At 36.4% G+C, this 21957-nt stretch overlaps 3 protein-coding genes across 3 annotated transcripts in view; all 3 read right to left on the bottom strand.

Moving 5' to 3' along the window:
* Positions 1 to 550: 550 nt before the first annotated feature.
* On the bottom strand, positions 551 to 3848 carry LOC125224505 (putative late blight resistance protein homolog R1B-16). Its single transcript, XM_048127914.1, has 2 exons — positions 1337 to 3848; positions 551 to 646 (listed from the first exon to the last, which is right to left on the bottom strand). Exon 1 carries the CDS (start codon positions 3543 to 3545, stop codon positions 1395 to 1397), a length of 2151 nt encoding a protein of 716 aa, XP_047983871.1. The 5' UTR covers positions 3546 to 3848; the 3' UTR covers positions 551 to 646; positions 1337 to 1394.
* An 11266-nt stretch (positions 3849 to 15114) lies between these two features.
* Positions 15115 to 18356, bottom strand: LOC125224251 (putative late blight resistance protein homolog R1B-16). The gene is made up of 2 exons (XM_048127618.1): positions 15514 to 18356; positions 15115 to 15325 (listed from the first exon to the last, which is right to left on the bottom strand). Exon 1 carries the CDS (start codon positions 18348 to 18350, stop codon positions 15549 to 15551), a length of 2802 nt encoding a protein of 933 aa, XP_047983575.1. The 5' UTR covers positions 18351 to 18356; the 3' UTR covers positions 15115 to 15325; positions 15514 to 15548.
* A 2953-nt stretch (positions 18357 to 21309) lies between these two features.
* LOC125185163 (putative late blight resistance protein homolog R1B-16) overlaps positions 21310 to 21957 on the bottom strand; it is an 8684-nt gene continuing 8036 nt past the window's right edge. Inside the window, exon 2 of the mRNA XM_048081658.1 lies at positions 21310 to 21473. The gene's annotated coding sequence lies outside the window, so the exon portion shown is untranslated. The remainder of the gene's footprint in view (positions 21474 to 21957) is intronic.

Below are 21957 nucleotides of genomic sequence, written 5' to 3'. Positions count from 1 at the left end.
GTCTGTAAATACTGCATATTTGTTCAAGTAATGCCCTTTGATTTCACCTGTTTCAGCCTGTGATTTATAAATTGCTTCGGCACAAAATAAGAAGCGGTCTCTCCAACGCATAAATGGCTGGGAGTTCACGTTCTCATCATCTTTGGTAAAATCAAGTCCACCGCGAAGACATTCATAAACCGCTCTACCATAGTTTTTAGCAGATAACCCCAATTTAGGTTTAATAGTACATCCCAGCAGAGGACGAATTGTCTAATTTTGATAAATTTTATTTCAAGTTTAGTACTATATGTTAATTAGCAGATTTTCAATTGCATATGTTCCGATGATTATTGGGTGATAGAACTTTTATAATTTTTATTTTAATTTTCGTATATGTTAATTAACAGATTTTATATCAATAAATGCATGAAAAAAATTTCGATACAATGCATGTACAATATCAATAGAACAGTGTTGACGTTTTCGTGTAAGTATGTTGAAATATTTTACTCCATTGTGTTGATATTTTTAATACACTATGTTGATATATATCAAAACAATCCTACTCATACCACCAACTAAAAATTCAACCAATTTATTCGTTTTTCCCCTCACCTACTATAAAAGCTTATTGATCCTTTTACCTGATAGCAGGATGCATCATCTGCAAGCAAGTGCAAAGACGAGAAAACTAAATAACTAAGTTAAGCAAAAAGTTTCGAGGATGCAAACAGCTAATCCCGACCTATGCAGTTGTGCTTATACAAACACAAAATGGGTCAAAATATAGGGAATGTAAATGCACACATGATAGTTAGACTAGAAATGTTTCTAGGAGGAAAAAAATATAAAACCTAAATTGCAACAAATGAAATAGTGCATTATAGTACCTGCTATGATGATATGAATAATCATTAGATCATGCAACAATTTAGCTTGAAATATCAGTAATTATTAAAAAAATTGGAGATTGTGTTACTTGGACATCGCCAGAAATTTTATGTTCAGAGCTACTCTGCAGATATCACAGATACTTGCCAAATGGAAAAGTGATGATTTCTGTTTCTCATTTGTTAACTTTAAGAACAAACACAATTTGAGTGGGGCAAGCTAGTAATCTCTGTATGAACAAAAACTTCAAAACTGAACGTTTCAAACTTCAAAGTAAGTACCCTGTCTTAATTCAGCATAAATTTTAATTCAAACAATCAACTAATATAGGAATCAACCGACATTCTACAGTGACAAATGTTCAAAACAGAGAGATGCTTAGCTATTGGCAAAGTTCATAACCTCTTATTCAGCTTAATAATCTTATTTATATGAAGTATGGTTGCTTTTATGAATTCTTTACCTGATATGAAGCACACAGTCAAGTTTGAACGAAGATCAAGAACGCTTCACAACAACTTTTAGGTCATCCATTGCTCCTCTTGTATAATTTTTGCCGAGTACAAAAGGGATGGGTTATGATCATCGATATCAATCAGTACAAGTGTCGGAATCTCTACAATATCAATTGGAATCTCATCCAAGTATGCACACCGACGAAGCATTAGGCACCGGAGCCTTGGAAAGTGGCTATATTCAGTTGTCCAACACTTGAGATTTGATTCATTAATAAGCAGATGTCTCAACATACGAAATTCCCCCTCAGTGGTTTCCCATTGTTCCCCATAGCAAGCATACTTCTTTAGTTTCAACACTTGAAGATTTGGCAACGAACCAACAATTGTCATATCTCTCCAAGAAATCCACCCGCCACTCAATTCTAACTTTTTCAGGGACAGAGGAAATATAGGATTTAGACAAGGCACAAATGAACAATGCATCTCTAATTTCAGCTTCTCAAGTCGAAGCAAATGCATAAGATTGTCAATACGATAACCCTCACCAAACTTGTCTTCATAGTAACATATTTCCAACTTTTTTATGTTGGGAATCATTTCCACAATCTTTTCACTACACACAAAGTTTGTTGCCATTGAAAGCGTTTGCAAGTTTCCTAAAGAAAGATTTTCTCTTTTGGGAAGGGGTAAAGGTTGAAATGAGAAGGCAATGAGATGCCTCAACTGCCTCAGACTCCAAATTTCCTCAGGCAAATGAACATCAGATCTATAAATAATTAAAGTCTGCAGATTCTGAAGCTTTGCTATAGTTGGAGGGACAATACTCTCCGGAATGTTGGAAGCAAGGTAAGTGAGATCAATCAAATCAAACACTTGACCTAGCTCCCAATATGAATGATCATTTCTACGTAAAACGTGAAGTACCCTAAGTGAGGTAAAGTTCTGTACAGAGTCCTTGGGCCTATACCCTCTGTGCGGGATGCATATAATAGAAGTGGTGCATAAGCTATGCGTATAGTCTTTAAGATGTAGATCAAACAAACTAACACTTACACGGAGGTGATTTTGGAGGACTTGTGGAAGAAAATGCCTTCTTAAAATAGGATTAGGGAAGTAGTCCATAACAGGAAGAAGGAATTTCTCTTGCCCGGCCTGTCTCATACAAAAGTCCCGCACCATGCTATGCAACCTGCAAGTTTTGGTTCTGCCATCACTTTTTCGGCTAGTGACCAAAACTAGACTTTGCTTGATCAGATCCTCCAGGCACTCCTTTGCCGCCATTTCTATGCTTTTAGATTCATTTTGACGTTTCAAAAAGCCCTCAGCTACCCAAAGTCTGATGAGTTCAGAGACACGGATCTCATAATTTTCAGGGAAGCCTGCCATATACAAGAAACACTCCCTCAAATGTGGAGGCAAGTGGTAGTAACTAAAAGATAATACTGTTTCCAACTGCCCATCATTTCTCTCAATTTGCAGCCACATCTTTGGAGTTCTAGGAATCCCGGACAGAAGTCTTGCCACAGTAACGATTGAGAGGGGCAATCCTCCACATCCTTTTACAATTTTTTCCCCAACACTTTGTAGCTCAAGAGGACAATCTTGATTTCCGAAAACCTTGTGTTGAAACAAACGCCAACTTTGTTTGTCATCCAAGAAACGCATCATATGAATGGGGCTGAGAGGGGCAGTATAAGTAGCCACATCCATTAGCCTTGTGGTTAATATGATCCGGCTCCCATTACGATTCTCAGGAAATAGTATCTGTACTTGATACCATGCTTTTACACTCCACACGTCATCCAGTACTATGAGAAACCTCCTCCCACATAAGATTTGGTATATTTCAACCTTCACTTGTTCAATTCCTTTCAACGAATCCCTTCCACCTCGATCATCTTTTCCTTTTACTGAAGCTAGTAATTTGGAGAGAATACTTGCTATACAATAATCTTGTGATATTGTGACCCAAGCTCGAATATCAAAATGCTTTATGATGAATGGATTATGATAAATAGATTTAGCAAGTTTGGACTTACCAATGCCTCCCATTCCAACAATAGGGAGGATTTGTAGGTAGGAAAATTGGTAAGTTAGCCGGTCCATCATTTGTACTATGTCTTCATCAAAACCAACCACAACATCATTGCTCGAGGGAGGAGAGATTGATGGTGAATCACTTGGATCTTCATCTGGTAATTCTCGGTTTGACATTATTTTCTCGGCTAATCTCCTCAACCGGTTTGAATTTATGACAATCAGCTCCGATGCAACCACAGGTTCTTCAAAATCGATCTTAGCATGAGAATCACTTCATTGCCGAACAACTTGCTGTTGCAGTAGTGAACCACATCTCCGATAGTTGAGTCGAGCTCCTCAGCTAATCCCCCAACTGATCTGAAGGTCTGAAAGTTGGGCCTAGATTTTTTTGGGGAGAAAAGATATTGAATGATCTTTTTGTGAGATTAAACTGCAGGAATACAAAACAGCTTTGTCGTGGATTGATATAATCTGTTGTTTAACAGGACGAGCGGTGGGGTGATTGTGGCGTTTAAGGATCTGGAGTAATGTTTGTTGCAGGAATCCAATGTTAGAAATTTGGGCTTCCACATGACTAATTTAATGTGTATGGCTATCTTTCAGTTGTCCAATTAAAGTGATCCAATAAAGATTAAAGTTTGGGCTAAAGTGTATTTAATTGTTATGGAAATAAGTGTAGATACCATAAAGTGATTTTCTATTTAATGAGGGACCGAATAGAAAATAAAGGGGTTTATATTTAATATAAATATAAGCTAGGATTATGGTCCTCCAGACGTCAGAAGAACATTCAATATCTCTGTATTCTCTCGGCAGACTATTGCAAAGAATGTCTCTGCATGCAGACTATTGCAAAGAATGTCTCTGATCGTTTGGAAGATCCATAGCCGCTGCAAAGCAATTCCGCTGTTCAATTCATTATGAATCAAGGTACGCTTCCGCTCTACGGTTTATGCTCCTTCTCCGTCGTTCTCGGTTAATCATCATAGAGAGCTTTATGTAATTGTTCATTCAATTATTCCAACAAGTGGTATCAGAGCCACTCTATTGATGATTATCTGAGAATTGGGAAAAGGATATTAGGTTTATAATTTGATTGTATTTTGAAATTCAAGGAATTAGTTTTCTTGATATTGGGGTTTTATTCTTAAAGAATATTTATAGCCGCCGTTTAAATTAATTGTTTATAAACAAAAGGAATTGTTTATAATATTTTGAATCAATGTTTCGGTGGTTGTGGAATCTGTTTTCGGTGTACTAGAATTGATTCTTCTTATTTCAATTCATATTTTAAAGAGTTCTAATTATGAATGTTTATGCACACTTACCGAGATTGCATGATTGACCTTGTTGTATAAACATGTTTTGCATAATTGACTTCTTTGGTTTAGGAATTGATATTTCAATTCATGTACACGGCGTAAGGTAAGTCTAATTTGGTTTACGAATTGGTTATTACTTGTGTGCTACGTACTTCAGTTTATGTTGAGAATTTGCAAATTTTGGTGGTCTTGGTTGAGAATTAGGAATTACATGTTCAGATTCTTGGTTAAGTTCATGTATGCGTAAATCTAGTCTTTTGGTTTAGGAAGGATATTTCAGTTTTTTGTTGTTATATCCACGTATACATATCGCCTTGGATGAACTGAAAAATTAAAAAAAATTCTGCTTACGGATGTTTGGTCAAAAGTGTCTGTAACTTGTAAACTGCAAATCTCATAAGGGGAGATTAAGATTTATGTTCTTATTTGCTATGTGAATTCATAAAGTTTAGAGTTTGTGTTTTATGGATTTTTTGGTTGTTTTGATGTTGCTTTTGGATGTGTTTATGTTCGTCGCTTACGATCTTGGGAACATCAAAATTCGGATATTTTGTCGATTTTAGTGAAAATCGGATTTGGAAAAATTTTATGAAATCCCATTAGGAGTCAGCAATTTGCGATTTGCTGGGGAACTATAGGGCTGGCCGTCAGGATTTAGCGACTTGCTGAGTTCGCAAGGTATGCGAACCCAGTGACTCGTTGGCTAGCCACTATATTCCAGACAGTTAACAACGACTTGCTTGCAAGCGTTTGTATTCAGTTTTAAAATTTTAAATTCAATCATTTTGGTGCATCTCATGTTCCTTTATTGATGTGTGTGTATTTTAATGCGAATATTAGTCGGCCCACAGGAAGATTAATATTTGGCACGAGATACACACATACCTTTAGTGATAAATACGTGACAATTATTTAGTTTTCGTGTAAGTAATGTGTGATGCCCATAGGTGGACACTGCTTAACATGATCTTATTGTCAGTGTTTGATCATTATAAAGAGAATACCACTTACAAATTCACATTACTGTCAATGGACTTATTGTGAATGTTGTGCTCGGTACCTCGATATAGTTTACTAATGTTCAAATAGATTAGTCGAAATAAGACGTTGCAACAGTAACCTCTCTTGTCTAGACTTCTTTACTGCGAATGTTAGGACGGTAAGTATGTGTGTATTTTAATGCGGATATTAGTCGGCCCACGGGAAGATTAATATTTGGCACGAGATACACACATACCTGTGGTGATAAATATGTGATGATTATCCAGTTTTCGTTTGAGTAAATGTGAAGCCCACAGGTGGACATTGCTTGACATGATCTTATTGTCAGTATTTGATTACTGCAAAAGGTTGCCACTAGCAAGTTCATATTACTGTCCACAGACTTGATTTGAATGTTGTGCCGGTACCTCGAGATGCTACCATTTTATTTGAATTTTATGATGTGAGCATGACAATTAATTTGGTTTTGTTCTCTATTCAATTGTGATGTCTGCTTCTGCAGTTTCTTCCAACATGAACAATATGTTAGTATTGAATGAGTCAAAATTTAAGGATTACAAAGATTATATTTTGATTGCTCTGGATTGCATGGATCTAGATTACGCGCTAAGGATTGAATAACCTACTTCTCCTACGGACAATAGTACTTCTTATCAAAGGAGAAACTACGAGAAGTAGGAATACTCGAATCGTGTAAGTCTACTGATCATTGGGTTTAGCATCCCAGAAGCCTTTCAAGGCACTGCATCTGAGTATATCACTAAGGCCAGTGAATACCTTGCCAAAATTAAGGAACGTTTTGTGAAAAACGATAAGGTTGAGACAAGCGTGCTTGATCTCAATAAAGTATAAGGGCAAGGGCAACATAAGGGAGCACATTATGAAAATGTCTCACGTTGCTTCACTTAAGCTTGAATTCTAAAGACTTGTTTGCGCATTTGGTGTTGCACATCTGGTCAGTATCTCAAGAAATAAAGTAAAGGGCATTAAGAAAAAGTGTATTGAGAATGCTGCTATGGATAAGGGTTCATCACAAAGGTAACAACATAAGGGACAATGATAGTTGTTTCTTTTGTGGTAGACATGAATATAAAAAGAAGAATTGTGACAAATATCACGCATGACGTACAAAGGAAGTTACAATTCTTGTTTGGTCTGTTCTGAAGTTAATTTGGCTTCAGTCCCTAATGATATTTTGGTGGGTAGTTTCTGGTGCTACTGCTCACATAAGGTTATCAATGCAAGGTTGTCTGAGCTACCGAAAGTCAATTGATGGTGAAAGATACATCTATGTGGGATAAGACAAATCGGTGGAAGTATAGACTATTGGCATTGTAGATTGTTATTAAAGACTGGAATTATTTGGTTTTGAAAGACACTTTATTGTACTGTCTTTTAGACAAAATTTGTTTCTATTTCTGCTTTGGACAAATTTGGTTTCTCTTATTCATTCAGAAATAGTAAAGTTCTTCCTTCAAATAATTCTAGTATTGTGGGCACTATTTCTTAAGTGCATATAACAATCTTTGTATGCTCGATTATGTTACTTCATATTCAGAAGCTTTAAATGTTGAATCAAAAGGGACTAAGCAAATTAAATAATGAAAATTTGGTTAATTTATGACACAAGTGTTTTGGTTATATCTCAAAATAAAGGATTGTGAGACTTGTGTCAGATGTTGTGTTGAATACACTTATCTTTTCAAAACATGATTTGTGTGTTCAATGTATCGAATGAAAGCAGACCAAACTTAAGAAATTAGGTGCCAATAGAGATATAAATTTTAGAATTGATATATACAGACATTTGTGGTTCATTCACTTCGGTTTCTTGGAATGATCAACAATATTTTATATCATTCATAGGCGAATATTCTTGTTTTGGGCACCTACATTTAATCTAGATACCATAAAGTTTAGGTGCCAATAGAGATATAAATTTTAGAATTGATATATACAGACATTTGTGGTTCATTCACTTCGGTTTCTTGGAATGATCAACAATATTTTATATCATTCTTAGGCGAATATTCTTGTTTTGGGCACCTACATTTAATCTATTAAAAGTCTGGAGCTTTAGACAAGTTCAAAATATTCAGGGCTGATGTTGAGCTCCAACTCAACAAAGGCATTAAGAAAGTCAAATCTGGTTGTTGTTGCGAATACTACGACAGAAATGACTGCCCAGGTGAACAATGTCAAAGACCTTTTGCCTTCTATTTTGAAGAGTGTGGGATCGTCCTTTTGTACACCATGACGGGATCGCCTTGCATGAGTGGTGTAGCTAAAAGACGAAATAAAACTCTTACAGATATGTGAAGGAGTATGATTTATCATTCTTCCTTGTCGCATTCGCTTTAGGGAGAGGCATTAAAAGTTGTAGCATATATTCTCACTTTGGTCTTCTAGAGAAAATTTAGGGGTTTTTTAATTTTATGATCTCACAAAAGGAACTAATTTTGGGATGAGAAATATAGTATTCCTTGAGGATGTTGTATTTGGGGGAAGAATGTGTTAAGGAGCATTACTTTTGAGGAGGAGTCTGTATAGACACCTACTACTGCTTCTGACAATGATCAGGTATCAATTACTATCATTGAAGAAGAAGCATATCAAGAACCTCAAGATGATATTGTTGTAAACATTCAATCTCATGCGGATGATATCATTTAAAGTCAATCTCAACAACCTCAATTAAGACTCTCGTCAATGGTACCACAAATTTTATGAAGTAATTCTTTTGGAATAAGAAAGAATGCTATTGATGGTTGTGTGTATCACAAGTTCAGTGGGAGCAAATGCATCTTCTTTTGTATTTGAAATCGAAAGAAATAATTTTCGATTGTCACAGAAGGGATATAGTGAAAAGGTGCCTAAAGTATTTGAGATGCAAAATTGCAAATAAAGAAATACCCCTATGACTAAAGGAGACAAACCTAGTCTCATTCAGTGGTCCTAAGATAAATCTTGGCAGATTTAGAAAATGCAGTAAGGTTCCATATGCTTTGGCTCATTGGGAGCCTAATGTGTGCTCAAGTGTGTATTAGACCCAATTTGGTTTTAATTGTTTATATGTTGGGAAGATAGATATTTCAATAACCCGATATAGATCATTAGGAAGAGCGAAATGGGTTATGAGATATTTATAGAGAACTAAGCATTACATGCTCACATACGGAAAAATCGGATCATTTGGAGAGATCTTTAGGCATTTGATTCTGATTTTGTTAGATGCCAATACGCAAAGGATCCATTTTAGGTTACGCGTGTTTCTGTTGGCCGTAGAGCCATTTCGTGGAGAAGTGTTGAGCAAACACTTGTAGCTACTTCTGACATGATAACAGAATTCGTAACTTGTTTTGGGGCATCTAGTTAATGAATATGACTGTGAAATTTTGTCACTAGGCTGCATATCTACGGTTTATGCTCCTTCTCCGTCGTTCTCGGTTAATCATCATAGAGAGTTTTATGTAATTGTTCATTCAATTATTCCAACATCCAAAGCTTCATAAGCCATAAGGATTGATATAATCTGTTGTTTAACAGTATAAAATTAAGTTGAGTGGTGTTAGGTGGAGAAATGTAAATATATAGGGCCCGCCGGAGATGGAGGCACTCTAGATAAAGCCAAAGTAGACTACAGTTAATTTTTGGCGCCAAACATATATGATTCTTCTTCCTAGTTGATGATAAAACACCACAATACTCGAACACTTGCTGCAAAATTTCTAGAGCAAAATGTCATCATTTATGAAGGAGGAGTGCAAGATCCATGGGGGAGGCAGCGTGCCACGGCCTTGTTCGTAGAATGGTGAGCCTACATTATAGGAGGCTTTTCAAGAACCATGAACCAAGTCCATGTTCATAAATGTTCATGTACATCCACTCACCAGAGCATCCATTCACTCCCAGCTTCTGCAGAGAGACGCTTTCATCTGAGCTCAGTGGTGCAGTTTCTTGATGCGGATTTCACCTGCATTTGGCCACAACTTTGAAGGCCTCTGGCTTTCCATTCTGTGCCATGTGGCCCCTGCTTCTGGTAATAAACAGCAGGTGAAAAAAGCAGAATCTTGAAAAAAAGATTGATATTCTCAGATGGGCTCTTCTACAAAGAGCTAAGAAGATAAAAGCAATCAGTAAAAATTTGCAACTATGAAATTTCTCAGTTTTCATCATGATAATCATATTTTCTAAATGTTCCTTTCCACTCTTATACTATCACTCATTTGCCTTTAAATGCTCTCAGATGTTTATACAAACTTGTTCAAGCACATTAACAATAGCAGCCTATGTTAGTCAAGAAATATATCAATGGGCTTTCACAAAGAAGAATTTGAAGCGATTGGCAAGCACCATATCTATACTAAGCTCACCCCAAGCTTGTTCAAAATAATGCAGTTTCAAAATTTGTTTTCCTTATGTATTCATCGTACAATCTTGCGAAATCTATGCACAACCTAATGGTTTGATTTTGGCTAAAATTTTCATCAGTAGCTGATGATCATGATATAATATATTGGACGTTTCTGTGGTCTCATCATTGATATTCAACCAAATCGTATTCTTAGAATGCAATTTCTTCCCTCAGTTAAACAATGTAAACAAGAATGTGTAACCAAACAAACATTGAATTATGAAAATACATGATAACACAATATTTATCATTCACAGTGATTTAAACTAGCTTGCAAACAAGTAGGAGTTTATCAACCATTCATAATTAAAGAAACATCGCCAACCATTGCACCTTTAGTTCTCTGCCTCTTTCGTCAGTAGTATACATCAAAGATCTGTATCTGAAAAAGCCCAAGTGAAAATGACAGGAATCAGAGTGTGTGCCGTTTCATAACCTCTTAACCAGCTTACTGATTTTTTTGAAGTATGGTTGCTACAAATGATTCCATACCTTGCAACTTGTATGATTTCTTTACCTAATTTGAAGCATACAGTCAAATTCAAAAGAGGATCAAGAACGCTTCACAATAACTTTTAGGTCTTCATTTCCCCAACTTTCTCGTTGTACCTCTTGTATTATTTTAGCCGAGTATGAAAGAGATTGGTTATGATTATCGATCTCAATCAGTTGAGTGTTGGGATCTCTCCAATATTATATGGAATCTCAACCAAATATGGACAACGATGAAGCTTTAGGCACTGGAGCCTCGGAAAGTGGCTACCTTTGGTCGTCCAGCACTTCAGATTTGATTCATCAATAAGAAGAGTCATCAAATTATCGAATTCCCCCTCAATGGTTTCCCAGTCTTCCCCAAAGCAAGCCTGGCTCTTTAGTTTCAACACTTTAAGATTAGGCAATGAACCAACAATCGTCATATCGTTCCAAGAAATCCATCCGCCAATCAATTCTAACTTTATCAGTGACGGAGGAAAAACAAGATTGTGTAGATGTGGAACAAATTATATAGAAGAGCAAAGTGATTTCAAAACATCAATGCAGGACGACAAACAAAAAATATGTATGCATGTACATTGCATATGCAACGAAACAAAAGAATATGTTGTATTCACGTACGTAGGAGGAGAGTGTTATATTGCCAAGTCAATACTTAATTATTAACTATAATTAAATAATAGCTCTTAGATATTCAAATCAAGGGCCTAGATCATCAGCTCCGTAATGTCAATACGATAAAAAAAAGTCAATAATGGTATTAAGGTCAATTTACAACAAATTAGTTGTAACTCACTTTTGAAAAATATCACATATAACTTTCTCGATTTTAATTATATTTTCGCACAATATATATCAAATTAAAGATAATTTCATAAGAATTTTAACGAGATCTCACTTGCATATATTCCGATGTCAAAATTTGAAAAAATTTGCAAAAAAATTCAATTTTTTCGTACAGCAACAAATGTCAATATAGTATATAAATCATGGGATGTAATCAATTGCTAACTAATTACCAATCCCAAATTGAGATCAATTTTCAACCATTAGATTAGAAGATCTTGTGATTAATATAATGCCAAGTATAATATATTTTAAATTTAAATTTGGACCACTTTTGCTTTTAAGTTACTTTTTACTTTTGTTCCCTACTTTTCAGAGGTACTATCCAGACTCGTCAGAAAGCCCCAAACCATCAGATACACCTTGTTGTCTAACTTTCCTCTTTTAGTAACTGTCTACTTTCCATATGTCTCTGATGCACCTTGTCCCCTATTTTCACGAACACTCCCACATGTCTGTTATTTTTCGCCTACTAGTCGGTAGAGTACTACCTTATTTCTGTCTAGGTAAAATCTCAACCCAAGCGTGGTAGCTAACCAAACACCCAGGAAAGTCACCACAGTTATCTAAACGTGTCCATCCTCGTGGGATTCGACCCTTACCTCCGCTATACTAATCAGTAGAAGTGGGTTGAGGAAATTTGTTTGAAGTCAGGTCTCGGTCGTCGTATCAACGACTCAGCTGGGTCGAGAATCTCTTCTTGATCAGTTGGATACACTCCAATTTCACATGCGAAACCATCGAGGACAAAGAACTGTGCACTTCACTAAGCTAGAGCTTCATAAAGGAAACCAAATCTTATTCGCCCGGGAAAGAGTAAATTGTTCGTTATTCCTCCACGCGTAAGTGATTTTGGAAAAGGAGATTAATTTGGTTGATATTTCGTAATTTGGGATCGTGACATGCGTATTTTTCAGAATAAGGGATTTCTAATTTTTTTTAATCTTTTTTCAGTTATTTTTTAATACTACTATTTTTCTCTAAATATTTATCAATTGCTTAAATTACCCCCTCAATGATTTTACCTAATTTCTAAAAAATCAGCACCGTTTCACTCCCAAACCACCCGCCATTTTTATTCCAAGCCTGCTTTTCCTCTCCCCTCCACGGCGCCTCTGCTCTTCATCGCCTTTCGTCGACTCTTTCCCCTACTCCAGACCCGTCTCCACCCTCCTTCACGGCGCTTCCACTATTCGCCGCCCCTCTTCCGTCTCTTCAACCCTAAACAGTCGTGATTCTGTAAGGATTTCAAAATACGCATATACATACATATAAGTATGTAGGAGAGTGATCAATTGCTAACTCACTCTTAAGTTGCTAACTACAACTAATTTAAGAACATAGGATTTTAAAAATTTAGTGGTCTAAAATTTGCCACGTGTAATTTTCGTTTTTATTAATAAAATCGAAAAAGATAAAAAAAAAAGTACTAAACTAGGGTTTTGGATGAAAATGTCAATATACTATTTTGGAAATATCAACATAGTGCTTTGAGAATGTCAACACATTGGTTTAAGAATGATACTATGTTTCTAATATCACGTGGAATCGCATCTAAGTTATGACAACGATGAAGCATTAGGCACTTGAGCCTCGGAAAGTGGCTACTTCTAGTTTTCCAATGCTTCAGATTTGATTCATCAATAAGCAGAAGCATTAACTTATGAAATTCCATGTCAATGGTTTCCCAGAGTTCCCCATGGCAAGCATAGTTCTTTAGTTGCAACACTTGAAGATGAGGCAACGAACCAACAATTGTCATATCTTTCCAAGAAATCCACCTGCCACTCAGTTCTAACTTTTTCAGAAACATAGGAAAAATAGGATGCAGACGCAAATGAACTATGCATCTCCAATTTCAACTTCTCAAGCTGATATAGTTGTTTAAGATTACCACGATGATAGCCTGCATCAAACTTCTCATTACAGTAGCAACTTCCCAACTTTTTTATGTTTGGGATCACTTTCACCATCCTTTCACTACACACAAAGTTTGTTCCCATAGAAAATGTTTGTAAGTTTTGTAGAAAAAGAGTTACTCCCTCAGGAAGGAGTAAAGGAAGAAATGAGAAGGCGATAAGATGCCTCAACTGCCTCAGACTCCAAATCTCCACTGGCAAATGAACATCAGATCTATAAATAATTAAAGTCTGCAGATTCTGAAGCTTTGCTATAACTGGAGGGACAATACTATCAGGAATGTTGGAAGCAAGGTAAGTGAGATAAATCAATCCAAACACTTGACCTAGTTCCCAATATGAAAATCATTTCTACGCAAAACATGAAGGACCCTAAGTGAAGTAAAGTTCTCTACAGCGCATTTGGGCCTATACCCTCTTTGTGGGATGCATATGATAGAAGTGGTACATGAGCTATGAGTAGAGTCTCTAAGATGTAGATCATGCCAGCTAACACTTATGCGTGGATGATTTTGGAGGACTTGTGGAAGAAAATGGTTTCTTAAGATTGGAGTAGGGAAGTAGTCCATAACAGGAAGAAGGAACCTCTCTTTCCCGGCCTGTCTCACACAGAAGTCCCGCACCATACTATGCAGCCTACAACTTTTTATATTGCCTTTAATATTTCGGCTAGTGATCAAAACTAGACTTTGCCCGGTCAGATCCATCAAGCACCTCTCTGCCTCCACTTCTATGGTTTCATATGTATATCGAGGTTCCATAAAGCCCTCAGCAACCCAAAGTTTGATGACTTCAGAGGCACGTATCTCGTAATCTTGAGGGAAGGCTGCCATATACAAGAAACACTTCCTCAAATGTGGAGACAAGTGGTTGTAACTCAAATATAATATTGATCCCAACTGCCCATCATTTACTTCAATTTGCTGCCACATTTTAGGAGTACTAGGAATCCTGGATAAAAGTCCCGCCACAGTAACAATTGAATTTTTGACAATTAGATTCGTTGCAATCGTCAGATCTTCAACTTGACTTTTGAGTACAGATCCCGATGATGAACTAACAGCAGGATCAGTATCAGTCACGTCGTTGCTGTTCCTGTGGTCAACCACATATCCAACAGTAAACTCCAGCTTCTTGCCAATTTCTCCAATTGATATGAAAGTTGTCTGGCAAATGTGTGTACGGATGTACAATTTGATAGATATCGTGGGGAGAAAAGATATTGAATGATCCCTTCAGATGCAATTGCTACCTCCCTAATTGTTTCTTTTTCTGAAAATCGTTCGAGATTAAACTGCAACAAAACAGCTTTGTCGTGGATTGATATAATCTGTTGTTTAACAGCAGGAGTGGCGAGATAATTTTCGCTCTGAAGGATTTGGAGTAAGGTTTGTTGCAGCGAATTAACAGCTTCATAAGCCATACCAGCCAAACAATTTGTATCTGTCTCTCTAGTTTTGTATGATATGGGAATGATAGGATGTTGTTGTGTAAAAGGGGTTAAAAACGAAATAATTCCAACATCATATCATTGTTTGGCTGGTTCAAACAAGAAAATATAGATGACAAAGCATCAATAGGACAAACTGATTAGCCGGTTCAGACAACAGAAAGATTAATACTACCTAATGGGCTGTCTTTGGCTAAACTTTTGATCACTTGTTGATTATCACGATATAATAATTTGGACGTTTATGTGATCTCATCATTGATATTTAACCAAGTCATATTCTTAGAATCCAATTTCTTCCCTGACATGTACAGTAAAACAATGTAAACAAGAATGTGAATCCAAACGAACACTTTTGAACTATGAGAAAAACATAATACTAACACAATATTTAATATTCAAAATCAACGATTCATACTTCAACAAACATCACCAGCCACTGCACCTTTACTTCTGCCTCTTTCACCAGTAGAATATCTGATAAGCTCCTCATCAAAGCTCTGCATCTGAAAAACGAGAAGAAAAAAAGACAGGAATCAACCGACATTCTACTAACTTTCTAAGAAATTCTCAAGAGAGAGGAAGATGTTTAGCTATTGGCAAAGTGTGTGCCTTTTCATAACCTCTTGATTAGCTTACTCTATAAAGTATGGTTGCTTAAAATGATGTCAAACCTTGCAAATGAAAACTTTACCTGTTATGAAGCACATAGTCAAGTTTGAAAGAGGATTAAGAATGCTTCACAACAACTTTTAGGTTATCTTTTCCCCAATTTTGCAGTTGTTTCTCTTGTATTTTTTTTGCAGAATACAAAAGTGATTGGTTATGAACGTCGATCTCAATCAGTTGAAGTGTTGGAATCTCTCCAATATTAGCTGGAATCTCATCCAAGTACGGACAACAATGAAGAGTTAGGCTCTGGAGCCTTGGAAAGTGGCTGCTATCAGTTGTCCAACACTTCAGATTTGATTCATCAATGAGCAAATGTTTCAAATTACGAAAGTCCCCCTGAATGGTTCCCCAGTGTTCCCCATAGCAAGCATAGTTCTTTAGTTTCAACACTTGAAGATTTGGCAACGAACCAACAATCGTCATATCATTCCAAGAAACCCACCTGCCTCTCAATTCTAACTTTTTCAACGATAAAGGAAAACTAAGACTGTAGGGATGCGGCACAAATGAACTATGTTGCATAGATGAATCATGCATCTTCAATTTCAACTTCTCAAGTTGAAGCAAATGTATGAGGTTGTCAAGATGATAGCTTGCATCAAAGTTCACTTCAGAGTAGCATATCCCCAACTTTTTTATGTTTGGGATCATATCCACCATCCTTTCACTACATACAAAGTTTGTTGCCGTAGACAACATTTGTAAGTTTTTCAGACAAAGAGTTGCTCCTTTGGGAAGTGGTAAAGGATGAAACGAGAAGGCGATAAGATGTCTCAAATGCCTCAGACTCCAAATCTCCACAGGCAAACGAACCTCAAATCTATAAATAATTAAAGTCTGCAGATTCTGAAGCTTAGCTATGATTGGAGGGACAATACTATCAGGAATGTAGGAAGCAAGGTAAGTAAGATAAATCAATTCAAAAACTTGACCTAGTTCCCAATATGAACGATCATTTCTACGTAAAACATGAAGGACCCTAAGTGAAATAAAGTTTTGTACAGAGCATATGGGCCTATACCCTCTATGTGGGATGCATATGATAGAAGTGGTACATGAGCTATGCATAGAGTCTCTAAGATATAAATCATGCCAACTAACACTTATGCGAGGATGATTTTGGAGGACTTGTGGAAGAAAATGTTTTCTTAAGATAGGAGTAGGGAGGTAGTCCATAACAGGAAGAAGGAACTTCTCTTCCCCGGCCTGTCTCACACAAAAGTCCCGCACCACACTATGCAGCCTAAAACTTTTGGTTTTTCCATTAATTTTCCAGCTAGTGACCAAAACTAGGCTTTGCTTGATCAGATCCTCCAAGCACTCTTCAGCCACCACTTCTATGCTTTTAGTATCATTTCGACATTCCAAAAAGCCCTCGGCTAACCAAAGTTTGATGAGTTCAGAGGCATGGATGTCATAATCTTGAGGGAAGGCTGCCATATACAAGAAACACTTCCTCAAGTGTGGAGGCAAGTGGTTGTAACTTAAAGATAATATTGATCCCAACTGCCCATCATTTACTTCAATTTGTTGCCACAACTTTGGAGTTCTAGGAATCCTCGATAAAAGTCCTGCCACAGTAACAATTGAGAGGGGCAATCCTCCACGTCCTTTTACAATCTTCTCCCCAACACTGCGTAAATCAAGTGGACAATCTTGGTTTCCGAAAACCTTGTGATTGAACAAACGCCAACTTTGTTCGTCATCCAAGAAACGCATTGTATGAACAGGGAAAGTGTTACAAAAATTGGCATAATAAATTGCCAGATCCATTAGCCTTGTGGTTAATATGATCCGGCTTCCATTATGATAATTAGGAAATAGCCTCTGTACGAACCTCCAAGCTTCTGCACTCCACATATCGTCCATTACTATGAGATACCTCCTTCCTGACAAGAGTTTGTTAAGTTTAAGCCTCTCTACGTCGTGTCCTTTGAATGAATCCCTCCCAATATGATCTACTTCATCTTTGAGCGAAGCTAGTATTTTTGAGAGAATACTTGCTTTACTATAATCTTCGAGTTGATCTACTTCATCTTTGAGTGAAGCTAATATTTTTGAGAGAATACTTGCTATACTATAATCTTGTGATATTGTGACCCAAGCTCGAATATCAAAATGGAATGCGATAGATGGATCATCATAAATATATTTAGCAAGTGCAGACTTACCAATTCCTGCCATTCCAACAATAGGAAGGACTTTTAGATTGTCATGACCAATGAGCCGGAGATTGTCATGACTAATGAGCTGGGACCTCATCTGTATCATATCTTCATCAAAACCAACCACAACATCTTTCTTTGTAGTAATTGCTGGTGGATGTAATGATGGAGAATCACTCGGCTTTTCATCTACTAATGATGCTCTAGCAGCTGACTTTATTCTTCCCCATAACCTCCTAAGCCAGTTTGAATTTCTGACAATCAGCTCCGTTGCAACCGTCAAATCTTCAACTTGACTCTTGTGTGCTGATCTTGATGATGAACTAACAGTAAGATCAGAATCAGCCACGTCGTTGCTGTTGCAGCAGTCAATCACATATCCAACAGTTGACTCCAGCTTCTTAGCCAAATTCTCCAACTGATATGGAAGTTGTCTGCCACTTTGATGTATGGATCTACAATTTGATAGATATTGTGGGGAGAAAAGATATTGAATAATATCTTCAGATGCAATTGCTACCTCCCTTATTGTTTCTTTATCTGGAAATCGTCTGAGATTAAACTGCAATACAACTGCTTTGTCGTGGATTGATACAATCTGTTGTTTAACAGGAGGAGTGATGAGATCATCGTCATCGCGTAGAAGGATTATGCGTAAGGTTTGTTGCAGGGATTCCACAGCTTTATAGGCCATATCAATTGTATGCCAACAATTTTTCAAACCAAATGCTAAATTTTGATACAAAAACAGCCTAAATGCACCGGGTCAAAATTCATGAAAGCGATCACTCCTTTTTTATTTATTTATTTGAATATACGTTAACAAGTAGTATGTGTTAGGTCACAAATATAATGAAAAAATCATTGAAAAGTCCGTTACTTTTGGCATATCCCAAAGGTCAAAACATTATAGCATAAACGTCCCAAAGATCATTTCATAAGTTGATAATAACACTTAATTATTGGTTGGAAGTTGCTATTTCATACCTCTAGTATGGAGAAAGTTGCAGATTCTAGTGCAATCCGCAGCATCTTTCTGCCACTCTCTTGAATCTTCTTATACACTTCGAATTTTATCTGCACTCTCTCTCACTCCAACTTTTCGTGACACATTTTCATACTATTACAAAATCAAACATTAAAAAAAAAACTAAAATGTTCGTCATGTGAATCTGCACAGCATCCCCTGCTGTGGCATTTTGCACAGCAGGGAATCCCAATCCTCATTGTAGACGTTGCATGTGAGATCAATTTCTCTTTCATTGGTGAAACAAAGGATATTTCGGTTGGAGATAGAACAGGAAAATCCTATATAACCCAATATATCTGACAAGTCGCATTGACCATCAAATGAAACTCCTCAGTTTGAAAGAAGGGGTGTTTACTTATATAGATTAGATTGGATCATCATCAAGTCGATGTAAGACAGAATTTAGAGAATTTAACACGTTCCCTCACGTGTGGGCCGGAAAGGACATCGGTCTTCCATCACGTGGATAGACAATGCTAGAGATAAGAGAACCATCATCGATGTGGGCCGGAAAGGACATCGGTATTCCACTCGTGAGGTAGATAAGAAATAAAGAGAAATCCATAATCGACTTGGGCCCGCTCTGATACCATATTAGAAATGGGCCACTCACCCCTTAAAAGGCCTCATAAGGGAGAGGGTTATCCACACTTATATAGATTAGATTGGATCATCACCAAGTCGATGTGGGACAGAATTTAGAGAATTTAACACTCTAAGGAACTATTGCCCTCAATTACTTATTGTGTTTCTCTTCAAACAAAATAGTACTCCCACCGTTTCATAGTAGTAGAGTCATTTTGGTATTTTGGTACGTTCCATAGTAGTGAAGTCATTTCCTTTTTTAGTAAAAGTCAACATTTTTTTTCTCACTTACTTTTCCCTCTCTCTTACTTTATTGTCTATATCCTACTTTATTATCTTTTTATTTAATACATTATACACTTTTTTGTTAATCTGCGAGCCAAAAAGAAATGTCTCCACTACTATGAAACGGAGTGAATATTAAAAGACATTATTGGACATTACAAACAAGAGCCAAGAAGATCTTATGAAATTTGAGAAGAAACAGTTTGATCCTTTTATCATGATTACTTGAACCGACTGAGAGTTTCATGAAATCGAATTATAATGTATATATAGATACTCCTTCCGTCCATAAAATATTGTCCAAGTTTGACTCGGCACGAGTTTTAAGAAATATGAAGAAAAGTTAGTTGAAAAAGTTAGTGGAATAAGGGTCCTACATTTATATATTAGTTTTATAATAGAATGTGAACGGAAAGAGTTGGTGGAAAGTGAAGTCCATTTACTAAAAATAAAAATAAAAAAGCAAAGTGGACAACTTTTCATGAATGGACTAAAATGGCAAAACTGGACAACATTTCACGGACGGAGGGAGTACAAATTTTCTAACGGGAGCAAGAAACCATTCTTAATGATCACGATATTTTTCAAAAATGAAAATTATTGAGCAATGGAGGAACATCCTTTTTGCTATTTATGTACTCCCTCCGTCCCACAAAAGATGTCACACTTGTGGGACGGCACGGGATTTTAGAAGGTTTTATTTTGTGTGTTAGATGGAGAGAGAAAATATTATTTTTATATTCATGTGAGAGAAAACTTTTTCCGAAAATAGAAATGTGACATTTTTTATGAGACAAACTAAAAAGGAAAGTGTTGTGGGACGGAGGGAGTACCAAAGTAGATAATTGCCTCCATCATTGCAGATTTTAATATTAATTAAAACACTAAAATTATATCGGAATTGTTAACAATACAATATTTTTCATTTTCAGATGCACTAGATGACCGCCTATATAATATACTCCTTCCGTCGCATTATAATTGATTTTCATTTTTAGTTGTTCCACTATAAGTGATTGATTTCTATTTTAGATTAAAAAAAAACATCTAATCTTTTATACTTTACTCTCTTTTTATTTCTCCTAGTTTATCATCCCACATACTTTATTCTCTTCACTTAACTAAGTAAATACCGTTTTCTTAAACCTCGTGTCTAAAAGAAATCAATTATTTATAGCAGGACGAATATTGTACCACCCATAGGAAAAAATAATAAAGTAATACTAATTATTATTATTATTTACAAAAAAAAATAGTCTTTGTATAGATATTTAAATAGCCCATCTAAAGTTTAAACGTAAAATGTTAGAATATAGACGAATTAAATATATGAAATCTGATAGTACTTTTAAAAGTTAGGTAATTTTGTTGATATGTGGAATAAACGGTAAGCACTAAGCACCATATCGACGTAGGCTCAAACCCAACTGGGCTTGCCATGCTCTTGAAAACCGGCCGAACCGGCATCAGCCGTAGCCAAAGATAAGGGTGAAAAATCAAGAAACATACAAAGCAAAGCCTACTTGAAAAAATCAATGTTGGACAAGAAAGAATAGATAACAAAGTATTAATAGGACAAACAAATTAGCCGTTTCAAACAAACTAATCATGGTATAACAACTTGGATGTTTCTGAGGTCTCATGATTGAAGTGCAACCAACTCCTATTCTTAGAAGTTAATTTCTTTCCCTAAGTAGAGTAAACCAATGTAAACAAGAATGATAATCCAGACAAACATTTCACCACTAAGAGAAACACAGGATAACACAACATTTAATATTGAGAGTCATTTGCAAGTAGCTTAGAAGCTTATTAACCATTCATACTTACTCAAACATCTCCAGCCACTGCACCTTTAATTATCTGCCTCTTTCATCAGTGTGATATCTGATAAGCTACCACATCAAAGTTCTGCATCTGAAAACGAGAAGAAAAAATGACAGAAATCAACCAACATTCTACAAATTGAGAAATGTTCAAGAGAGAGGAAGATGCTTAGCTATAGGAACAGTGTTAGGTATAAACTCCCTAACGTTGATTAATTCCTTCGCGAAGTCGCGGGAACCTTGCCCGTCGATCAACCACGAGAAGAACTAGGGTTTGTGAACGATAAAAGAGAAAAAACTAGCGTAAAAATATTCTATTTCTTGAGAATGAAATAAAATACACGCCTTTTATACTATGGACCCTAGGGTTGATTCGACCTACGATCCGGGAAAGAATCAACAAAGAAAACCCGGAAAGGAGCTTATAGTTTGCTCGACTCAATAATAATTAAGAAAATAAAATAAATGTTCTCAAAAGGAAAGCAACAATAAAGAAGTAATATTAAAATAGAACAAGACTCTCTCTCTCGGCTCCTCCTCAATGCGGCGTGAAGTCAGCCAAATGGTCAGGTCGC

This window comes from Salvia hispanica, chromosome 4 (assembly GCF_023119035.1).
Source record: "Salvia hispanica cultivar TCC Black 2014 chromosome 4, UniMelb_Shisp_WGS_1.0, whole genome shotgun sequence".
Lineage (NCBI taxonomy): Eukaryota > Viridiplantae > Streptophyta > Magnoliopsida > Lamiales > Lamiaceae > Salvia > Salvia hispanica.
The sequence above is the reverse complement of the archived record's forward strand: the minus strand, read 5'-3'. Positions and strand labels throughout refer to the sequence as shown.